Here is an 18,282-nt window from a genome sequence, read left to right as displayed (position 1 = left end):
ACAGCCCTCTCCTGGGGGACGTTTTAATTCTAGCCCTGCACTAACACACCTGATTCAACTCACTAATTACCAAGCCCTTGAGTTGTTGAATCAGGTGTGTCAGCTATTTACCAAGCTTTTGAGTTGTTGAATCAGGTGTGTCAGCTATTTACCAAGCTTTTGAGTTGTTGAATCTGGTGTGTCAGGTATTTACCAAGCTTTTGAGTTGTTGAATCTGGTGTGTCAGGTATTTACCAAGCTTTTGAGTTGTTGAATCTGGTGTGTCAGGTATTTACCAAGTTTTTGAGTTGTTGAATCAGTTGTGTCAGGTATTTACCAAGCTTTTGAGTTGTTGAATCTGGTGTGTCAGGTATTTACCAAGCTTTTGAGTTGTTGAATCTGGTGTGTCAGGTATTTACCAAGCTTTTGAGTTGTTGAATCTGGTGTGTCAACTATTTACCAAGCTTTTGAGTTGTTGAATCTGGTGTGTCAGGTATTTACAAAGCCCTTGAGTTGTTGAATTAGGTGTGTCAGCTAATGACCAAGCCCTTGAGTTGTTGAATCTGGTATGTCAGTGCAGGGCTACAACAAATGTGTCCACAGTCTGGTGGTCCTGCAGTAGAGGACTGGAAATAAAGGGCTAAAACAGGTATCAAACTATTGACAGTTCTATTGGCCTGGAAGTTGTTCAATTGAGCAAGGCCCCGTGGTAATTTTCAGCACCACGGATAGTTCTATGTGTCTCTAGTTCAGTTGTGTGTCCAAATAACCATACTAGTGTACTAAATAATTTGCGAAAAAAGTAGTATGTGTATAGTATATGAAATTTCGAATGCATGATCTAATGCTCAAATGCCTGATCTAATGCTTGATTGCGTTGACTCCCATCATTCGTTCATTTTGGTACAGTGCGTCAATTTATCTGATTATCGGCTGTTGTCAAACACTTGAGTCGGAAAAACAAGTGAATTCTAGTAGATTAAATGCCGAAATGACTATGCAGTGTAAGTATGTAGTAGCCTATGCTGCTATGGGTATTTGGACCCGGCCTGTGCTTCTTAATCCTGAGGTGCATTCAGTTCGCTTGAACTTTCACTACGTTGTGGAACGGTTTTTGCTGAACGACACATTTTGCCAAAACGTTCTTGTACGTTCTTGAACAGACAATGAGGGATGTTTGCTCCCGTTTGGTGGGTGTGCGAGGTGTGGCTTGAAGCAATGAGTGACGTATTTAAAGGCCTGTGGCCAAGCTCACAGCGTTCCCCAACCCACAACCCAACGTTTTTCAACTGGTCGTTCAGTACAGCGCTGTTTCCGTTCAATTAAACAAACATAAAAACGTACTGAACGCAGCCCTGGTCCTGGGGACCCAAAGGGGTGCACACTTTTTTTTGACACCCTAGCACTACACAGCTGATTAGACAAAACAGAACTGTCTGTGATGCTGAAAATGGTTTGTTGCTGGAACTGTTGCTGTGGGTCGTTTTAAGCACCATGGACAGTTCTGTTGGCCTTGCAGAATCTTGAATGGTTAAGGGAACTATCCATGGTTCTGAAATGGTCCAACACAATAAATAGGGTGAATTTTGAATGGGTAGAAGACTGGTAGTGTTGGTATTTGTAAGGGTTGGGGTTAAGGTAAGGGTACGTTTCCTTCCATGGCCTTTCTACCATGGTTACACTGTAAAAAGTAACTGCCTAACTCATTAAATGAATTGATTAGTGGCTACTCAAACATCTCCAAATGTCAGTAGAACTCATAATAGTGGTACTAACTCATGTCAATAAGATTTCTTATCACTTAAAGTTTTATGAGTACTGTTAACAAATATTATGTTATTTAGTGAATATAACTTTATGTATTTGTATTCTGCTAAGGTTATGATTAGTTAATATGTTAAAGTCAATCTAACATGTATTAAATTATTTGTTCTTACTTGACTCTATTATGTTTTACATCTTTACTTAAAATAATAAAGTAGTAGTCAGACACATTGATACTAGAGTAAAAACACTTAATTTATCTGTGTTGTGATGATATAGAATTATTACGTTTTTGAAAGTTACCAATATGTAATAGTGCCACATGACTTGTTTGAAGAAAGAAAAGTATATTTCTAAAATAGTATTAAGCAGTTTTAGGTGTAATTGATCATGATGACCGGATATCAAATCCGCTAAATAAGGTTAAATAATGAGAGAAGACATTCCCACCATCAAGAAGGTAATGTGCACCACCACCGCTAATGCAGCACACTGTAATGCGTACAGCTCTACCTCCAGTTACCGCTAGAGGGATGAGCCCTGTGTTCAACAATGACTGGTTACAGCTCTACCTCCAGTTACCGCTAGAGGGATGAGCACTGTGTTCAACAATGACTGGTTACAGCTCTACCTCCAGTTACCGCTAGAGGGATGAGCACTGTGTTCAACAATGACTGGTTACAGCTCTACCTCCAGTTACCGCTAGAGAGATGAGCACTGTGTTCAACAATGACTGGTTACAGCTCTACCTCCAGTTACCGCTAGAGAGATGAAAACTGTGTTCAACAATGACTGGTTACAGCTCTACCTCCAGTTACTGCTAGAGGGATGAGCACTGTGCTCAACAATGACTGGTTACAGCTCTACCTCCAGCTACCGCTAGAGGGATGAGCACTGTGTCCAACAATGACTGGTTACAGCTCTACCTCCAGCTACCGCTAGAGGGATGAGCACTGTGCTCAACAATGACTGGTTACAGCTCTACCTCCAGTTACTGCTAGAGGGATGAGAACTGTGTTCAACAATGACTGGTTACAGCTCTACCTCCAGCTACCACTAGAGGGATGAGCACTGTGCTCAACAATGACTGGTTACAGCTCTACCTCCAGCTACCGCTAGAGGGATGAGCACTGTGCTCAACAATGACTGGTTACAGCTCTACCTCCAGCTACTGCTAGAGGGATGAACGCTGTGCTCAACAATGACTGGTTACAGCTCTACCTCCAGCTATTGCTAGAGGGATGAGAACTGTGTTCAACAATGACTGGTTACAGCTCTACCTCCAGTTACCGCTAGAGAGATGAGCACTGTGTTCAACAATGACTGGTTACAGCTCTACCTCCAGTTACCGCTAGAGAGATGAAAACTGTGTTCAACAATGACTGGTTACAGCTCTACCTCCAGTTACTGCTAGAGGGATGAGCACTGTGCTCAACAATGACTGGTTACAGCTCTACCTCCAGCTACCGCTAGAGGGATGAGCACTGTGTCCAACAATGACTGGTTACAGCTCTACCTCCAGCTACCGCTAGAGGGATGAGCACTGTGCTCAACAATGACTGGTTACAGCTCTACCTCCAGTTACTGCTAGAGGGATGAGAACTGTGTTCAACAATGACTGGTTACAGCTCTACCTCCAGCTACCACTAGAGGGATGAGCACTGTGCTCAACAATGACTGGTTACAGCTCTACCTCCAGCTATTGCTAGAGGGATAAGCACTGTGCTCAACAATGACTGGTTACAGCTCTACCTCCAGCTACTGCTAGAGGGATGAACACTGTGCTCAACAATGACTGCTAAGGTGGATTATAATGACAAATCATCAAATACATAAAACAACGTTAAACATGGCACGACCACTGAAAATAATCAGAACTACTTAGTACTTACACTTGAAAACAATTACTAATGAAGGTAAATCATTTCAGTAGAAGGGAACCTAAAGTGTTATGTTCACTACAACAAATACTCATATTCAAGCAACTTCAATCGGTATAGTTCAGAATACATAATGCAAAAAAGTTAATAGAACACAAAAACAGTTAAGTATTTACAACTTTAAAAGAACCATATGGGTGGTGATGTCACTTTATTACTTTAAGATTTGAACACTGCAATACTTTGAGTTGGGTTACTCGAATGGTCCTAGAAACGGTTTTCCACATATTTCTTTTTTTACAGTGTACAGTGTATAGAGACGAGCTTGTTAGACCTGGATCTTGACAGTGGGTCACTCTCACCGCTGAAGAAAACATTGATCCAAGCTTCATGTGATACCCGATAAGCGATAACAGTTAAGGTCGCGCCGATATCGGTCGTCTTCTTTCTCCCACAAGAACGTTGTCTCACCATCAAGTTTATACACTGCTCAAAAAAATAAAGGGAACACTAAAATAACACGTCCTAGATCTGAATGAATGAAATATTCTTATTAAATACTTTTTTCTTTACATAGTTGAATGTGCTGACAACAAAATCACACAAAAATGATCAATGGAAATCAAATTCATCAACCCATGGAGGTCTGGATTTGGAGTCACACTCAAAATTAAAACCACACTACAGGCCCCCCAAAGAAATGCCACCCACACCATGACTGACCAACCGCCAAACCGGTCATGCTGGAGGATGTTGCAGGCAGCAGAACTTTCTCCACGGTGTCTCCAGACTCTGTCACGTCTGTCACATGTGCTCAGTGTGAACCTGCTTTCATCTGTGAAGAGCACATGGCGCCAGTGGCGAATTTGCCAATCGTGGTGTTCTCTGGCAAATGCCAAACGTCCTGCACGGTGTTGGGCTGTAAGCACAACCCCCACCTGTGGACATCGGGCCCTCATACCACCCTCATGGAGTCTGTTTCTGACCGTTTGAGCAGACACATGCACATTTGTGGCCTGCTGGAGGTCATTTTGCAGGGCTCTGGCAGTGCTCCTCCTGCTCCTCCTTGCACAAAGGCGGAGGTAGCGGTCCTGCTGCTGGGTTGTTGCCCTCCTACGGCCTCCTCCACGTCTCCTGATGTACTGGCCTGTCTCCTGGTAGCGCCTCCATGCTCTGGACACTACGCTGACAGACACAGCATACCTTCTTGCCACAGCTCGCATTGATGTGCCATCCTGGTTGAGCTGCACTACCTGAGCCACTTGTGTGGGTTGTAGACTCCGTCTCATGCTACCACTAGAGTGAAAGCACCTCCAGCATTCAAACGTGACCAAAACATCAGCCAGGAAGCATAGGAACTGAGAAGTGGTCTCGGGTCACCACCTGCAGAACCACTCCTTTATTGGGGGTGTCTTGCTAATTGCCTATAATTTCCACATGTTGTCTATTCCATTTGCACAACAGCATGTGACATTTATTGTCAATCAGTGTTGCTTCCTAAGTGGACAGTTTGATTTCACAGAAGTGTGATTGACTTGGAGTTACATTGTGTTGTTTAAGTGTTCCCTTTATTTTTTTGAGCAGTGTATATTGACCAGATGATAACTCCAAATATGGACTAATTCGCAGATCGCCCTTAAGTCCATGTCCTCTTGATCATTTACCTTTCAAAGCGGCTGCTATTTTGGGCGGAAATACCAGCACCAACTCAACACAAATTGCAGAAAGTAGAAACCACAAATACAAAGTCGTATTCATTCATATAGTCACAGGGTCTTTTTAGGCATATATAGACTCCACTTCATTTGCACATCATGTAGCCAGAATTGTGCATTTGATTTCAGAATGCTCGGCAATGGCAATGGACGAGGGACATTAGGGACGTCCGTACCTTGAGCATTAGTGACATGCATGCGGGACTGAAGAGAGAGAGGGAGGGCGAGAGGGAAGAGCACTAGCACCTGCTCGGATCCAGAGAGCGAGAGGAACGGGTGTGGAAGAGCGAGAGAGACCGTAGAGGAAGAGCGAGAGACGAGGGAGGGAGAACTTCGTCCATTAATTTCCAAATGTCTGCAGCTAAGAATAGTCTTTGGACGTTTCTCTCTGCACGTTCCCTAACGCGGGCGCGCTCTCTCTCTCTCCTTCCCCTATCTCTCTCTCTCTCTCTCTCTCTCTCTCTCTCGCACACACACACACACACACACAGGACGCCACACATCTCCCCCGAGACGCGCGCACGTGTAAGCACACACGCTCGCTGTCTCTCGCCAGGGGGTGCAGCTGTATCCCCTCGCGCGAGCTACACACGCTAGGAGAGATGTACCCCCCCCCCCCCCCCCCCCCAACCTCTTCCTCCCTCACCAAAACACACGTAGCTCACACACAAGGCTGACCTTGACACAGTTACCAGGTCGTTCATGAAATAGCAATAAAAACAAACATAATCATCCATCCATCCATCTCGACCCCCCACACACTCACAATCACCAAGCAACCATGTCCCTCCGCGGATCTCTTTCACCACAGAGGTATTTTACGCATTATTTTTCCATTGATGTGTGCTAGAATGTGTGTACGACAGGGACAGGCATCGTGAATCCAGGGCTGGGCATATGGTTATAGTTCCTAAAGAAATCAGGGCTCACCTCACCGTGCACGGGTCTGGAACTTGAACGAAGGGGAGCGAGGAGTGAGTCTGTGAGTGGGGGCTGTGTGCGTCATGTGCTGCAGCGCCTGGCGGCAACACACACATTGGCTACACACACAGGTTTCGGGACAGAGCTTTTCTCAGGCATTCAGCGCTGAATTGATCGGCTCTAGTCGCTTAGTAGACTATAGTCCAAAATACTGGCGGATCTGGACGAGGACAATTTCGTGTTCTGATCTCTTAATCTCTTAAAAAAAAAAATCTAGTCATTTCTACTTTTTCTAAAGAAAAGGGGGGGCTATTTCCTCCCTTTCCATCCATCCATTCTTCCATCTTTCCCTCCCCTAAGGGCCGCTGGACGGATAGCCGAGGAGGCCGTGCAGCGCACTTGTTCAGGAAGGGGAGAAAGAGGACGGACAGGACACTGTTTTTTTTCCAGCGGGCAGAGGCACTCTGCTGGGAGGGGTTGGTGTTCGACTTTCACGGCTTCTGCACTGCGCTCGACCCGCTTGTGGAGATCACGATGACTGGTGGCGAGACACCGGAGCGGTGGCGGATGCTCCCCACTCTGCTATGGTGATGTTGCCCGCGTCCAAATGTCCCCTCCTCGGATGAGACCACGTATGAATGGACGGCTGTGCAGGTGATGGAGAGAATATGATCATTGTGTCGAGGGGGACATCATTTAATTGTCGATTCAGCTCTAATATTACCCTACATTATATTACAAACCACGACGGATTTCAATTAAAGATTATTATTGAATGCAAATGAGAAAAATCAACAAATGTTCACATTTATCCTTTTCGTGTATAAGGATGCCAGTTCATCTTTGCGCGCGTGTAAAGCGAGTGTGAGGTGGCGGGAGACAAATTAGCCAGTGTACCAAACATTGCGGATGTTACAAAATAAATAAATAATTATAGATTTTAGCTATTTTTTCCAACATGTTTTGGTGTCTGAAACGTACCATGGCAATCACGACCAACATGCCCGGTTGAGGGGAAAAACTTGGTGGATTTATTTTCTTATTTTGATAATCTGATTGATTTTAATATTGTGCTGTGGTCATGATGACAATACAACATTTTATCTTCAAGCGAAGCACAAGGGGCTTCTGATGAGCCTATCGCACCGTGGAAATGGTTCGGGAGAAAACGATGGAGCAGCCATGGAGAACATGAAACATTTATACTAACTCATCTTGGAATGTCCCCAATCTGATATCCCCAATATCCCAAAAGAGCCTTACTCTTATTTTTTGGACATCTAAAAACGAACTGAAGAGGAATTGTGAATCCTACTGCACTGATAGTCGTGCAACAAGCCAAGCTATCCAGCCCACCCCCACCCCACGTTGCATTTTTTTACACCTGCACTTGACCATTAGCACTAACCACAGAGAGAGACCAAAAACTATATGGCGTCTTCATCTTGTAAAGGCCGCACCATATAGGCTACTGCCCGGCAACTCTCCCCCTATGCAGGTGGAAGAAGCAGAATAAAACAGTTGAGTGTCTGAGCAGTCCGCAGGCAGATGGGATGTAATGTTGTGTGGTCGTGCTGAGCATTCGCCTCCTTCTCAGCTACAGCTGCTTTGTAAAGATTTGGTGTCCAGAGAATGGCGCGGTTCGAAAACGAGATGCCGTCCAGGTATGGCGGCGGCCACGGCCATGGACCAGGGCATGGGCATGGACCTGGAGGCCCTGGCCGCGGCGGCAGTCGGCAGGGTGGCCCGCCTGGAGGCCCCGGGGGACAGCGGGTCTACAAGCAGTCCATGGCGCAGAGAGCCCGGACCATGGCCCTGTACAACCCCATCCCGGTGCGTCAGAACTGCTTCACCGTCAACCGCTCGCTGTTCATCTTCAGCGAGGATAACTTTGTGAGAAAATACGCCAAAAAGATTACAGAATGGCCATATCCTTTACATGTTTCTCCTCACTGTGTATTATAACATCAGTGCTAAACCCCGAGTATCAGGTAGGCCCACTGTACTTGCAATGTTATTATCATAATGGGAAGATGATCTAATGATGGGACCTATCTATGTGGCTCTACCATTAGCCAATTAGGTAGGGCATCATTAGGCTAGTGTGAGCATGTAATGATGACAACATAGCCTACTAGACAGCAATACTCAAAGGCCTTCCTGGCGCTGTAGTGTGTGGTGATTCAACAGAAACCTGTAGACATGATAGGTTTAGGATCCATTGAATGTTTGTATTTGGGCGTCATTAAAATGATTTTTGTCATTATGAATGAATTATGAATGTTGTTATTAAGGGCATTTATCAATTGCAGTCACCAATGGCCACGTTTTTGAGAGAGAGAGAAAGAGAGAGAGAGAGAGAGAGAGAGAGAGAGAGAGAGAGAGAGAGAGAGAGATGTTTGTAGTGCAGAGCTGCTGGTTGCTGATGTCAGCATGTTCAGTCTCAGCTCAGGAAAAACAGTGAAGGGGAAGGCAAGGAGGGAAGGAGAGTATATACTGCCACCATTTCTGCTTAGACTGAGAGAATGGAGTGAACTGGGCCATGTCCTTATCAGCATACATATCTCTAGGTTTTCACTGATGGATCATGCCTGTGGTGTGCTGGAGTGTATGTGTGTGCCTGACTACCTGTGTGTGTCTGCTTGTGTTTTCTCTTTGTGTGTGTGTGTGTGTGTGCGTGCATGTGTGTGTCAGGCCAGACACAACTGCCCCTGACTGTATATGTATGTGTGTGCCCACTGTGCCCATCTGTGTGTGGCACACTGGACCTACAGTGTCTGCTACTATTCTGCCAGTCTTCGTGTTATTAAAATATAGTTTCTTTTATTATTTTCCCCTAACCCTACCCACCCCTCTGCTAATTGGAGTAAACTAATGGACAACAACACTTAGGCTTCTTCTTCCAGTTTCTACATTTTTACAGACACAATGCACCTTACAACAGTTATCTTCTGTTTGTTTTTAACCCCTTCAGTCTTAGTGTTAGCATAGCCCCATTTTGGGAGAAACCTGGGAGTGATTTGGACAATGTCTGTTCTCCAGTTGGAAGCTGTGAGGCTGTCAGGACGAGAGGAAAGTAGAATAATGATTGCATTGATCTGTAGTGATGGGTCAGAAATGATTCACTCTAATTGGCCTGCTGCTCTGGCAAATGGATGAGATTGTTTTAAGGCTTTTGAATCGTATCTGTTCAATTGTTTGAATGGAGATTGAACACAGATGTGTGTGAAATATGTTCAATACATGTACTCTATGAGCATGTGCGTGAGCTTGCCTCTGTACCGTTTTGAAAAAGGGATTTTGAATATGTATTGAATGTGTTGGAATGTGGACATAGTCTCTTCCACACCCGCACACCCCTACCTAGTTCAGATGGTTTTGTCCTCTCTGGTTTTGATTGAACATATTGGATTAGTTTAGCAGTGTCTCATCTTCTTCCTCTATCACCCTTTCTCTCTTCTTCTCCACATCTCCCTCTCTTCCTACATCTCTCTCTCCTGCTTTTCTCTCTCCCCTCCATTCCTCTATCATCACCTTCTCTCCCTCTACCCCTCGCTCTCTCTCACTCTCTTACCCTCTCTCTCTGCCTCCTCTCCCTCCTCCTCTATCTCCCTCCTCCTCTCTCTCTCTCCTCATCTATCACCCTATCCCTTTAAATCTCACTCCTTCTCCTGTTCCCTTAGTTACTCCCTTACCTCTTATGCCCCCTCCCCCCTCCACACACACACGCACGCACGCACACACAAACACACACACACACACACACGCACACACACACACACACACACACACACACACACACACACACATACAAACACACACACACACAAACAAACACACACACACACACACACACACACACACACACACACACACACATACACACTCACAAATCTCAAAATTAGATTTTATAGATTTACTGTACACTCTTAGAAAAAAGGGTTCCAAAAGGGTTCTTCGGCTATCCCCATAGGGGTACCCTTTTTTGTTCCATAAAGAAAATTACTTTTTGGTTTCAGGTAGAACTCTTTTTGGGTTCCATGTAGAGCCCTCTGTGTAAAGGGTTCTACCTGGAACCAAAAAGGGTTATTCAAAGGGTTTTCCTATGGGGACATATGTGGTCACTACCAGTAAGACAACACAAAGGTCCCAGTGGCACCTTTGTGGCAACTGTACCCATTTGACTCATGTTATCCATAAGATAAGGGTTTAGGTCAAAGTAACTATGTGAAACAAACTGAAAGCCGGCAGAATGTTCGTTCACACATATTCTCACGCAGCAGTGTAAGAGGGTGACTGTATTTTGTCTCACCCTGGAAATTCAGTAAACAGTTTTGAATTGTATAGCACATAGTCACTCTCATAACTGTCTCTCCTATTACCTCAGATGCTCTGCTCTGTCCCAGATCAACTGTCATGACCCCTTGACCTCTAACCTATAACCCCTCCCCTTGCCCTGTCCTGTGTAATATACTACCTCATACACTAACTCCCCAAGGGATGAGGCACTGAGGGAGGTAAGGAGGTCAGTTCACCCTTTGTGTGTGTGCTTCTTTTCATACTTGGTTGTATTTGTTTATGTATCTATGTACTAAAGCCCAGGATATTCCGTGGTATTGATGGATTTTGACTGTTACTCTGTACATCACATCACATAACACTCGGATGGAAATCCTACCATCACAAATGAGAGAGGGAGAAAGCCCAGAAAAAGCAAGGGCAAATGGATAAAGAAAAAGGAGATATAGAGAGAGAGACAGAGAGAACGAGAGACAGCCCAGTATCGTTAAACCCCAGTGTTTTCTTTGCTGTGTGGAATCAGGGATCTACATTCAATCTGCAGAATGTAAATGATTTATTGGTCGTTCTCTCCCTCGCTGCTCTCTGCTTGCTGCTAACTTCACAACCTGTTCCACACACAGATACTGTGGGCTCTAACTTCACAACCTGGCTCTAACTTCACAACCTGTTCCACACACAGATACTGTGGGCTCTAACTTCACGACCTGTTCCACACACAGATACTGTGGGCTCTAACTTCACGACCTGTTCCACACACAGATACTGTGGGCTCTAACTTCACGACCTGTTCCACACACAGATACTGTGGGCTCTAACTTCACGACCTGTTCCACACACAGATACTGTGGGCTCTAACTTCACGACCTGTTCCACACACAGATACTGTGGGCTCTAACTTCACGACCTGTTCCACACACAGATACTGTGGGCTCTAACTTCACGACCTGTTCCACACACAGATACTGTGGGCTCTAACTTCACGACCTGTTCCACACACAGATACTGTGGGCTCTAACTTCACGACCTGTTCCACACACAGATACTGTGGGCTCTAACTTCACGACCTGTTCCACACACAGATACTGTAGGCTCTAACTTCACGACCTGTTCCACACACAGATACTGTGGGCTCTAACTTCACGACCTGTTCCACACACAGATACTGTGGGCTCTAACTTCACAACCTGTTCCACACACAGATACTGTGGGCTCTAACTTCACGACCTGTTCCACACACAGATACTGTGGGCTCTAACTTCACGACCTGTTCCACACACAGATACTGTGGGCTCTAACTTCACGACCTGTTCCACACACAGATACTGTGGGCTCTAACTTCACGACCTGTTCCACACACAGATACTGTGGGCTCTAACTTCACGACCTGTTCCACACACAGATACTGTGGGCTCTACTGTGTATTAGTGCGGGGAATTACCAGGGACCTCACGATATGATATTATCACCATACTTAAGTGGTGATACGATTATGTGTTTAGATTCTCACAATTCTATATGTATTGTGATTCTCATGATTCTATATGTATTGTGATTCTCATGATTCTATATGTATTGTGATTCTCACGATTCTATATGTATTGTGATTCTCATGATTCTATATGTATTGTGATTCTCACGATTCTATATATGTATTGTGATTCTCACGATTGTATATGTATTGTGATTCTCATGATTCTATGTGTATTGTGATTCTCATGATTCTATATGTATTGTGATTCTCATGATTCTATATGTATTGTGATTCTCACGATTCTATATGTATTGTGATTCTCATGATTCTATATGTATTGTGATTCTCACGATTGTATATGTATTGTGATTCTCATGATTCTATGTGTATTGTGATTCTCACGATTCTATATGTATTGTGATTCTCATGATTCTATATGTATTGTGATTCTCATAATTCTATGTGTATTGTGATTCTCACGATTGTATATGTATTGTGATTCTCACGATTGTATATGTATTGTGATTCTCATGATTCTATGTGTATTGTGATTCTCACGATTCTATATGTATTGTGATTCTCACGATTCTATATGTATTGTGATTCTCATGATTCTATATGTATTGTGATTCTCATGATTCTATATGTATTGTGGTTCTCATGATTCTATATGTATTGTGATTCTCATGATTCTATATGTATTGTGATTCTCATGATTCTATATGTATTGTGATTCTCATGATTCTATATGTATTGTGATTCTCATGATTCTATATGTATTGTGATTCTCATGATTCTATATGTATTGTGATTCTCATGATTCTATATGTATTGTGATTCTCATGATTCTATATGTATTGTGATTCTCATGATTCTATATGAATTGTGATTCTCATGATTCTATATGTATTGTGATTCTCATGATTCTATATGTATTGTGATTCTCATGATTCTATATGTATTGTGATTCTCATGATTCTATGTGTATTGTGATTCTCACGATTCTATATGTATTGTGATTCTCATGATTCTATATGTATTGCGATTCTCATGATTCTATATGTATTGTGATTCTCACGATTCTATATGTATTGTGATTCTCACGATTCTATATGTATTGTGATTCTCACGATTGTATATGTATTGTGATTCTCATGATTCTATATGTATTGTGATTCTCATGATTCTATATGTATTGTGATTCTCATGATTCTATATGTATTGTGATTCTCATGATTCTATGTGTATTGTGATTCTCACGATTCTATATGTATTGTGATTCTCATGATTCTATATGTATTGCGATTCTCATGATTCTATATGTATTGTGATTCTCACGATTGTATATGTATTGTGATTCTCATGATTCTATGTGTATTGTGATTCTCATGATTCTATATGTATTGTGATTCTCATGATTCTATATGTATTGTGATTCTCACGATTCTATATGTATTGTGATTCTCATGATTCTATATGTATTGTGATTCTCACGATTCTATATGTATTGTGATTCTCATGATTCTATGTGTATTGTGATTCTCACGATTCTATATGTATTGTGATTCTCATGATTCTATATGTATTGTGATTCTCATAATTCTATGTGTATTGTGATTCTCACGATTCTATATGTATTGTGATTCTCATGATTCTATATGTATTGTGATTCTCATGATTCTATATGTATTGTGATTCTCATGATTCTATATGTATTGTGATTCTCATGATTCTATATGTATTGTGATTCTCACGATTCTATATGTATTGTGATTCTCATGATTCTATATGTATTGTGATTCTCATGATTCTATATGTATTGTGATTCTCACGATTCTATATGTATTGTGATTCTCACGATTCTATATGTATTGTGATTCTCACGATTCTATATGTATTGTGATTCTCATGATTCTATATGTATTGTGATTCTCATGATTCTATATGTATTGTGATTCTCACGATTCTATATGTATTGTGATTCTCACGATTCTATATGTATTGTGATTCTCACGATTCTATATGTATTGTGATTCTCATGATTCTATATGTATTGTGATTCTCATGATTCTATATGTATTGTGATTCTCATGATTCTATATGTATTGTGATTCTCATGATTCTATATGTATTGTGATTCTCATGATTCTATGTGTATTGTGATTCTCACGATTCTATATGTATTGTGATTCTCATGATTCTATATGTATTGCGATTCTCATGATTCTATATGTATTGTGATTCTCACGATTCTATATGTATTGTGATTCTCACGATTCTATATGTATTGTGATTCTCATGATTCTATATGTATTGTGATTCTCACGATTCTATATGTATTGTGATTCTCATGATTCTATGTGTATTGTGATTCTCATGATTCTATGTGTATTGCGATTCGATACTGCGATTTGACTGTAATTTGATGTTCTAATCATATTTTTCAGCTAGAGACATGAGAAAATGACTTTTGATCAGGCATGGAAATAAAAGTGCTGAAAAAATGTTGGCTCACTATTTAAAAAGAAGACGGAGAACAAGCTATAGGATAAAAACTACCTGCGTTTCGGCGCAGGTACAGCTGACTAGCGCTAGGTAACGCAACACACGAATACACGCACGCACGCATGCACACACACACACGCACGCACACACACATGCGCACACACACACACACACACCACACAGCAGCAGGTAGCCTACTGGTTAGTGTGTTGGACTAGTAACTAAAAGGTTGCAAGATCGAATCCCCGAGCTAACAAGGTAAAAATCTGTCGTTCTGCCCCTGAACAAGGCAGTTAACCCACTGTTCCTAGGCCGTCATTGAAAATAGCAATTTGTTCTTAACTGACTTGCCTAGATAACTAAAGGTTAAATAAAAACAGACACACCACACACACTTTCAAGAAACCAATAACCAATAACACACTCTAGTACATGGTAATGCACAAAGATACACAGTAGTGATGGGGGAAGAAATTGGTGCAGTTGGACAACATTATATCGATACTCTCCAAGTATCTATTTGTAAAAATAAATAAATACACAGTACCAGTCAAAAGTTTGGACACACCTACTCATTCCAGGGTTTTTCCTTATTTGTACTATTTTCTACATTGTAAAATAATAGTGAAGACGTCAAAACTATGAAATAACACATATGGAATCATGTAGTAACCAAAAAAGTGTTAAACAAAAAAAATAAAAAAATAAAATGTGAGATTCTTCAAAGTACCCACCCTTTGCCTTGATGACAGCTTTGCACACTCTTGGCATTCTCTGAACCAGCATCATGAGGTCACCTAGAATGCATTTCAATTAACAGGTATGCCTTGTTAAAAGTACATTTGTGGAATTGATTTCCTTCTTAATGCATTTGAGCAAATCAGTTGTGTTGTGACAAGGTAAGGGTGGTGTACAGAAGATAGCCCTATTTGGTAAAAGACCAAGTCCATATTATGGCAAGAACAGCTCAAATAAGCAACCAGAAACGACAGTCAAGCATTGCCTTAAGACATGAAGGTCAGTCAATCTGGAACATTTCAAGCAGTTTGAAAGTTTCTTCAAGTGCAATCACAAAAAACATCAAGTGCTATGATGAAACTGGCTCTCATGAGGACCGACACAGGAATGGAAGACCCAGAGTTACCTCTGCTGCAGAGGATAAGTTAATTAGAGTTAACAGCACCTCAGATTGCAGCCCAAATAAATGCTTCACAGAGTTCAAGTAACAGACACATCTCAACATCAACTGTTCAGAGGAGACTGCGTGAATCAGGCCTTCATGGTCGAATTGCTGCAAAGAAACCACTACTAAAGGACACCAATAAGAGGAGACTTGCTTGGGCCAAGAAACACGTGCAATGGACATTAGACCGGTGGAAATCTGTCCTTTGGTCTGATGAGCCCAAATTTGAGATTTTTGGCTCCAACAGCCGTGTCTTGTGAGACGCAGAGTAGGTGAACGGATGATCGCTGCATGTGTGGTTCCCACCATGAAGCATGGAGGTGGAGGTGTGATGGTGTGGGGTGCTTTGGTGGTGACACTGTCTGTCATTTATTTAGAATTCAAGGCACACTTAACCATTATGTCTACCGCAGCATTCTGCAGCGACACTCCATCCCATCTGGTTTGGGTTTAGTGGGACTATCATTTGTTTTTCAACAGGACAATGACCCAACACACTTCCAGGCTGTGTAAGGGCTACTTGACCAAGAAGGAGAGTGATGGAGTGCTGCATCTACCATAAGACGCCTCCAACGTCGTTTTAGAGAATTTGGCAGTAGGTCCAACCGGCCTCACAACCACAGACCACGTGTATGGTGTTGTGTGGGCGAAGCGGTTTGCTGATGACAACGGTATGAACAGAGTGCCCCATGGTGGTGGTGGGGTTATGGTATTGGCAGGCATAAACTATGGACAAAGAACACAATTGCATTTTATCGCTGGCAATTTGAATGCACAGCGATACCGTGACGAGGTCCTGAGGCCAATCGTCGTGCCATTCATCAGCCACCATTACCTCATGTTTCAGCATGATAATGCATGGCCCCATGTCGCAAGGATCTGTACACAATTCCTGGAAGCTGAAAATGTCCCAGTTCTTCTATTCGCCTGCATACTCATTAGACTTGTCACCCATTGATCATGTTTGGGATGCAGCATATTCCAGTTCCTGCCAGTATCTAGCAATTTCAGACAGCCATTGAAGAGGAGTAGGACCACATTCCACAGGCCACAATCAACAGCCTGATCAACTCTATGAGAAGGAGATGTGTCGCGCTGCATGAGGCAAATGGTGATCACACTAGATACTGACTGGTTTTCTGATCTACGCCCCTATCTTTTTTAAGGTATCTGTGACCAACAGATGCATATCTGTATTCCCAGCCATGTGAAATCCATAGATTAGGGCCTAATTTATTTATTTAAATTAACTGATTTCCTTATATGAGCTGATACTCAGTAAAATATTTGAAATTGTTGCATGTTGCGTTTATATTTTTTTGCGTTTATATTTTTGTTCAGTGTATATATATATATATATTTTTTTACAAATCGATACTTGGAGTCAATGTATCAATATAATATAGTCCAAAATACTATTGTGATATGTAGCTGTACCAATTTCTTCCCCCATCACTATTGTGTTACCTTGTGTGTTATTTGACATTGGTTTCTGGAAAGTGTGTGTGTGTGTGTGTGTGTGTGTGAGTGTGTGTGTGTGTTTACTGGTGTAAATTATGAGGTATCGGTGTGGAATGGGTATCACACACACGCACACGCACGCAAGCACATGCACGCATGCAAACACACACACACACACACACACACACACACACACACACACACAGCGGCCTGTTGTCTCTACCAACTTAGTCACGTCTCCTGGTCTGGATCACTCACTTCCCGCCAGACATAAAATAACAGAGGCTGCATGAAAGACTTTCACTGGCGAGCCCTCCCTCCCTCCCTCCCTCCCTCCCTCCCTCCCTCCCTCCCTCCCTCCCTCCCTCCCTCCCTCCCTACTTCCTTCCCTCCCTCCCTGTTATCTGACACAGGGATCTGCTGTTCTGAGACTGTGTGGGGTCATCATGTATCAGATGTTGGCTGTGTGTGTCTTTACTGGAGTTGGGGTTATCCTACCAGATTGGCAGACTAACCTGGAGAGAGGGGTGTTTCTGGTCTCTTTATAGGCCGGGTGTGAGAAGGAGGGGAGGACAGGTAGCATGAGAAATAGAGGAGGAGAGGAAATGAGTGGAGTGTTGTCCTCTGTTTATACTCACTGCAGTATCAGGAAGAAGGAGGAGAGACTGAGAGGGGAAGAGAGGGGAGGAGAGAGACAAAGAGGAAGAGGTGGTAGATTGAGACGGTAGAGACAGAAAGATAGAGAGAGAGAGAGAGAGAGGGAGAGAGTTTGAGTTTTTATAAAACCTTTATTTTTTACTCAAGTGTTAACATAAATAATGACACACTGCCTTTTCAGAATGAAACAACAAATGTAATTCCTAAACAAAAATAAATACATAACATATACATTCAACTTATTTCATCAGCAAAAAATAATTTCCCCTCCTCTACAAAACAAAGCAATCCTTCGTAGGCCCACTTCTCCTCAAATAATAGGAGATCTTTTACAGCTGAAAATAACTCAAAACCTACTTTTATTCTTGCTTTCACTAATCCTTTAAAAACACACCTTACATCCTGCCCATATCCCGTTTCTATCTTATGTTTCCTACTCAGAAA

At 42.5% G+C, this 18,282-nt stretch overlaps 2 protein-coding genes across 27 annotated transcripts in view; one reads left to right on the top strand and one right to left on the bottom strand.

Annotated features, from left to right (window-relative positions):
- LOC110538722 (alkB homolog 7, RNA demethylase) overlaps window positions 1–18,282 on the bottom strand; it is a 185,925-nt gene that overhangs the window by 15,421 nt on the left and 152,222 nt on the right. The gene's annotated exons all lie outside the window — the stretch shown is intronic.
- Window positions 6,362–18,282, top strand: part of cacna1aa (calcium voltage-gated channel subunit alpha1 Aa) — a 175,654-nt gene continuing 163,733 nt past the window's right edge. For all 26 annotated transcript variants that reach the window (XM_090193918.1, XM_090193913.1, XM_090193928.1 and 23 more), the window contains exon 1: window positions 6,362–8,187. In XM_090193918.1, coding sequence (XP_090050044.1) covers window positions 7,892–8,187 — 296 coding nt within the window. In that variant the 5' untranslated portion in view covers window positions 6,362–7,891. The remainder of the gene's footprint in view (window positions 8,188–18,282) is intronic.

The sequence above is a fragment of the Oncorhynchus mykiss genome, chromosome 12 (genome assembly GCF_057628025.1).
Source record: "Oncorhynchus mykiss isolate SJ-2025 chromosome 12, ASM5762802v1, whole genome shotgun sequence".
Classification (NCBI taxonomy): domain Eukaryota; kingdom Metazoa; phylum Chordata; class Actinopteri; order Salmoniformes; family Salmonidae; genus Oncorhynchus; species Oncorhynchus mykiss.
The sequence above is the reverse complement of the archived record's forward strand: the minus strand, read 5'-3'. Positions and strand labels throughout refer to the sequence as shown.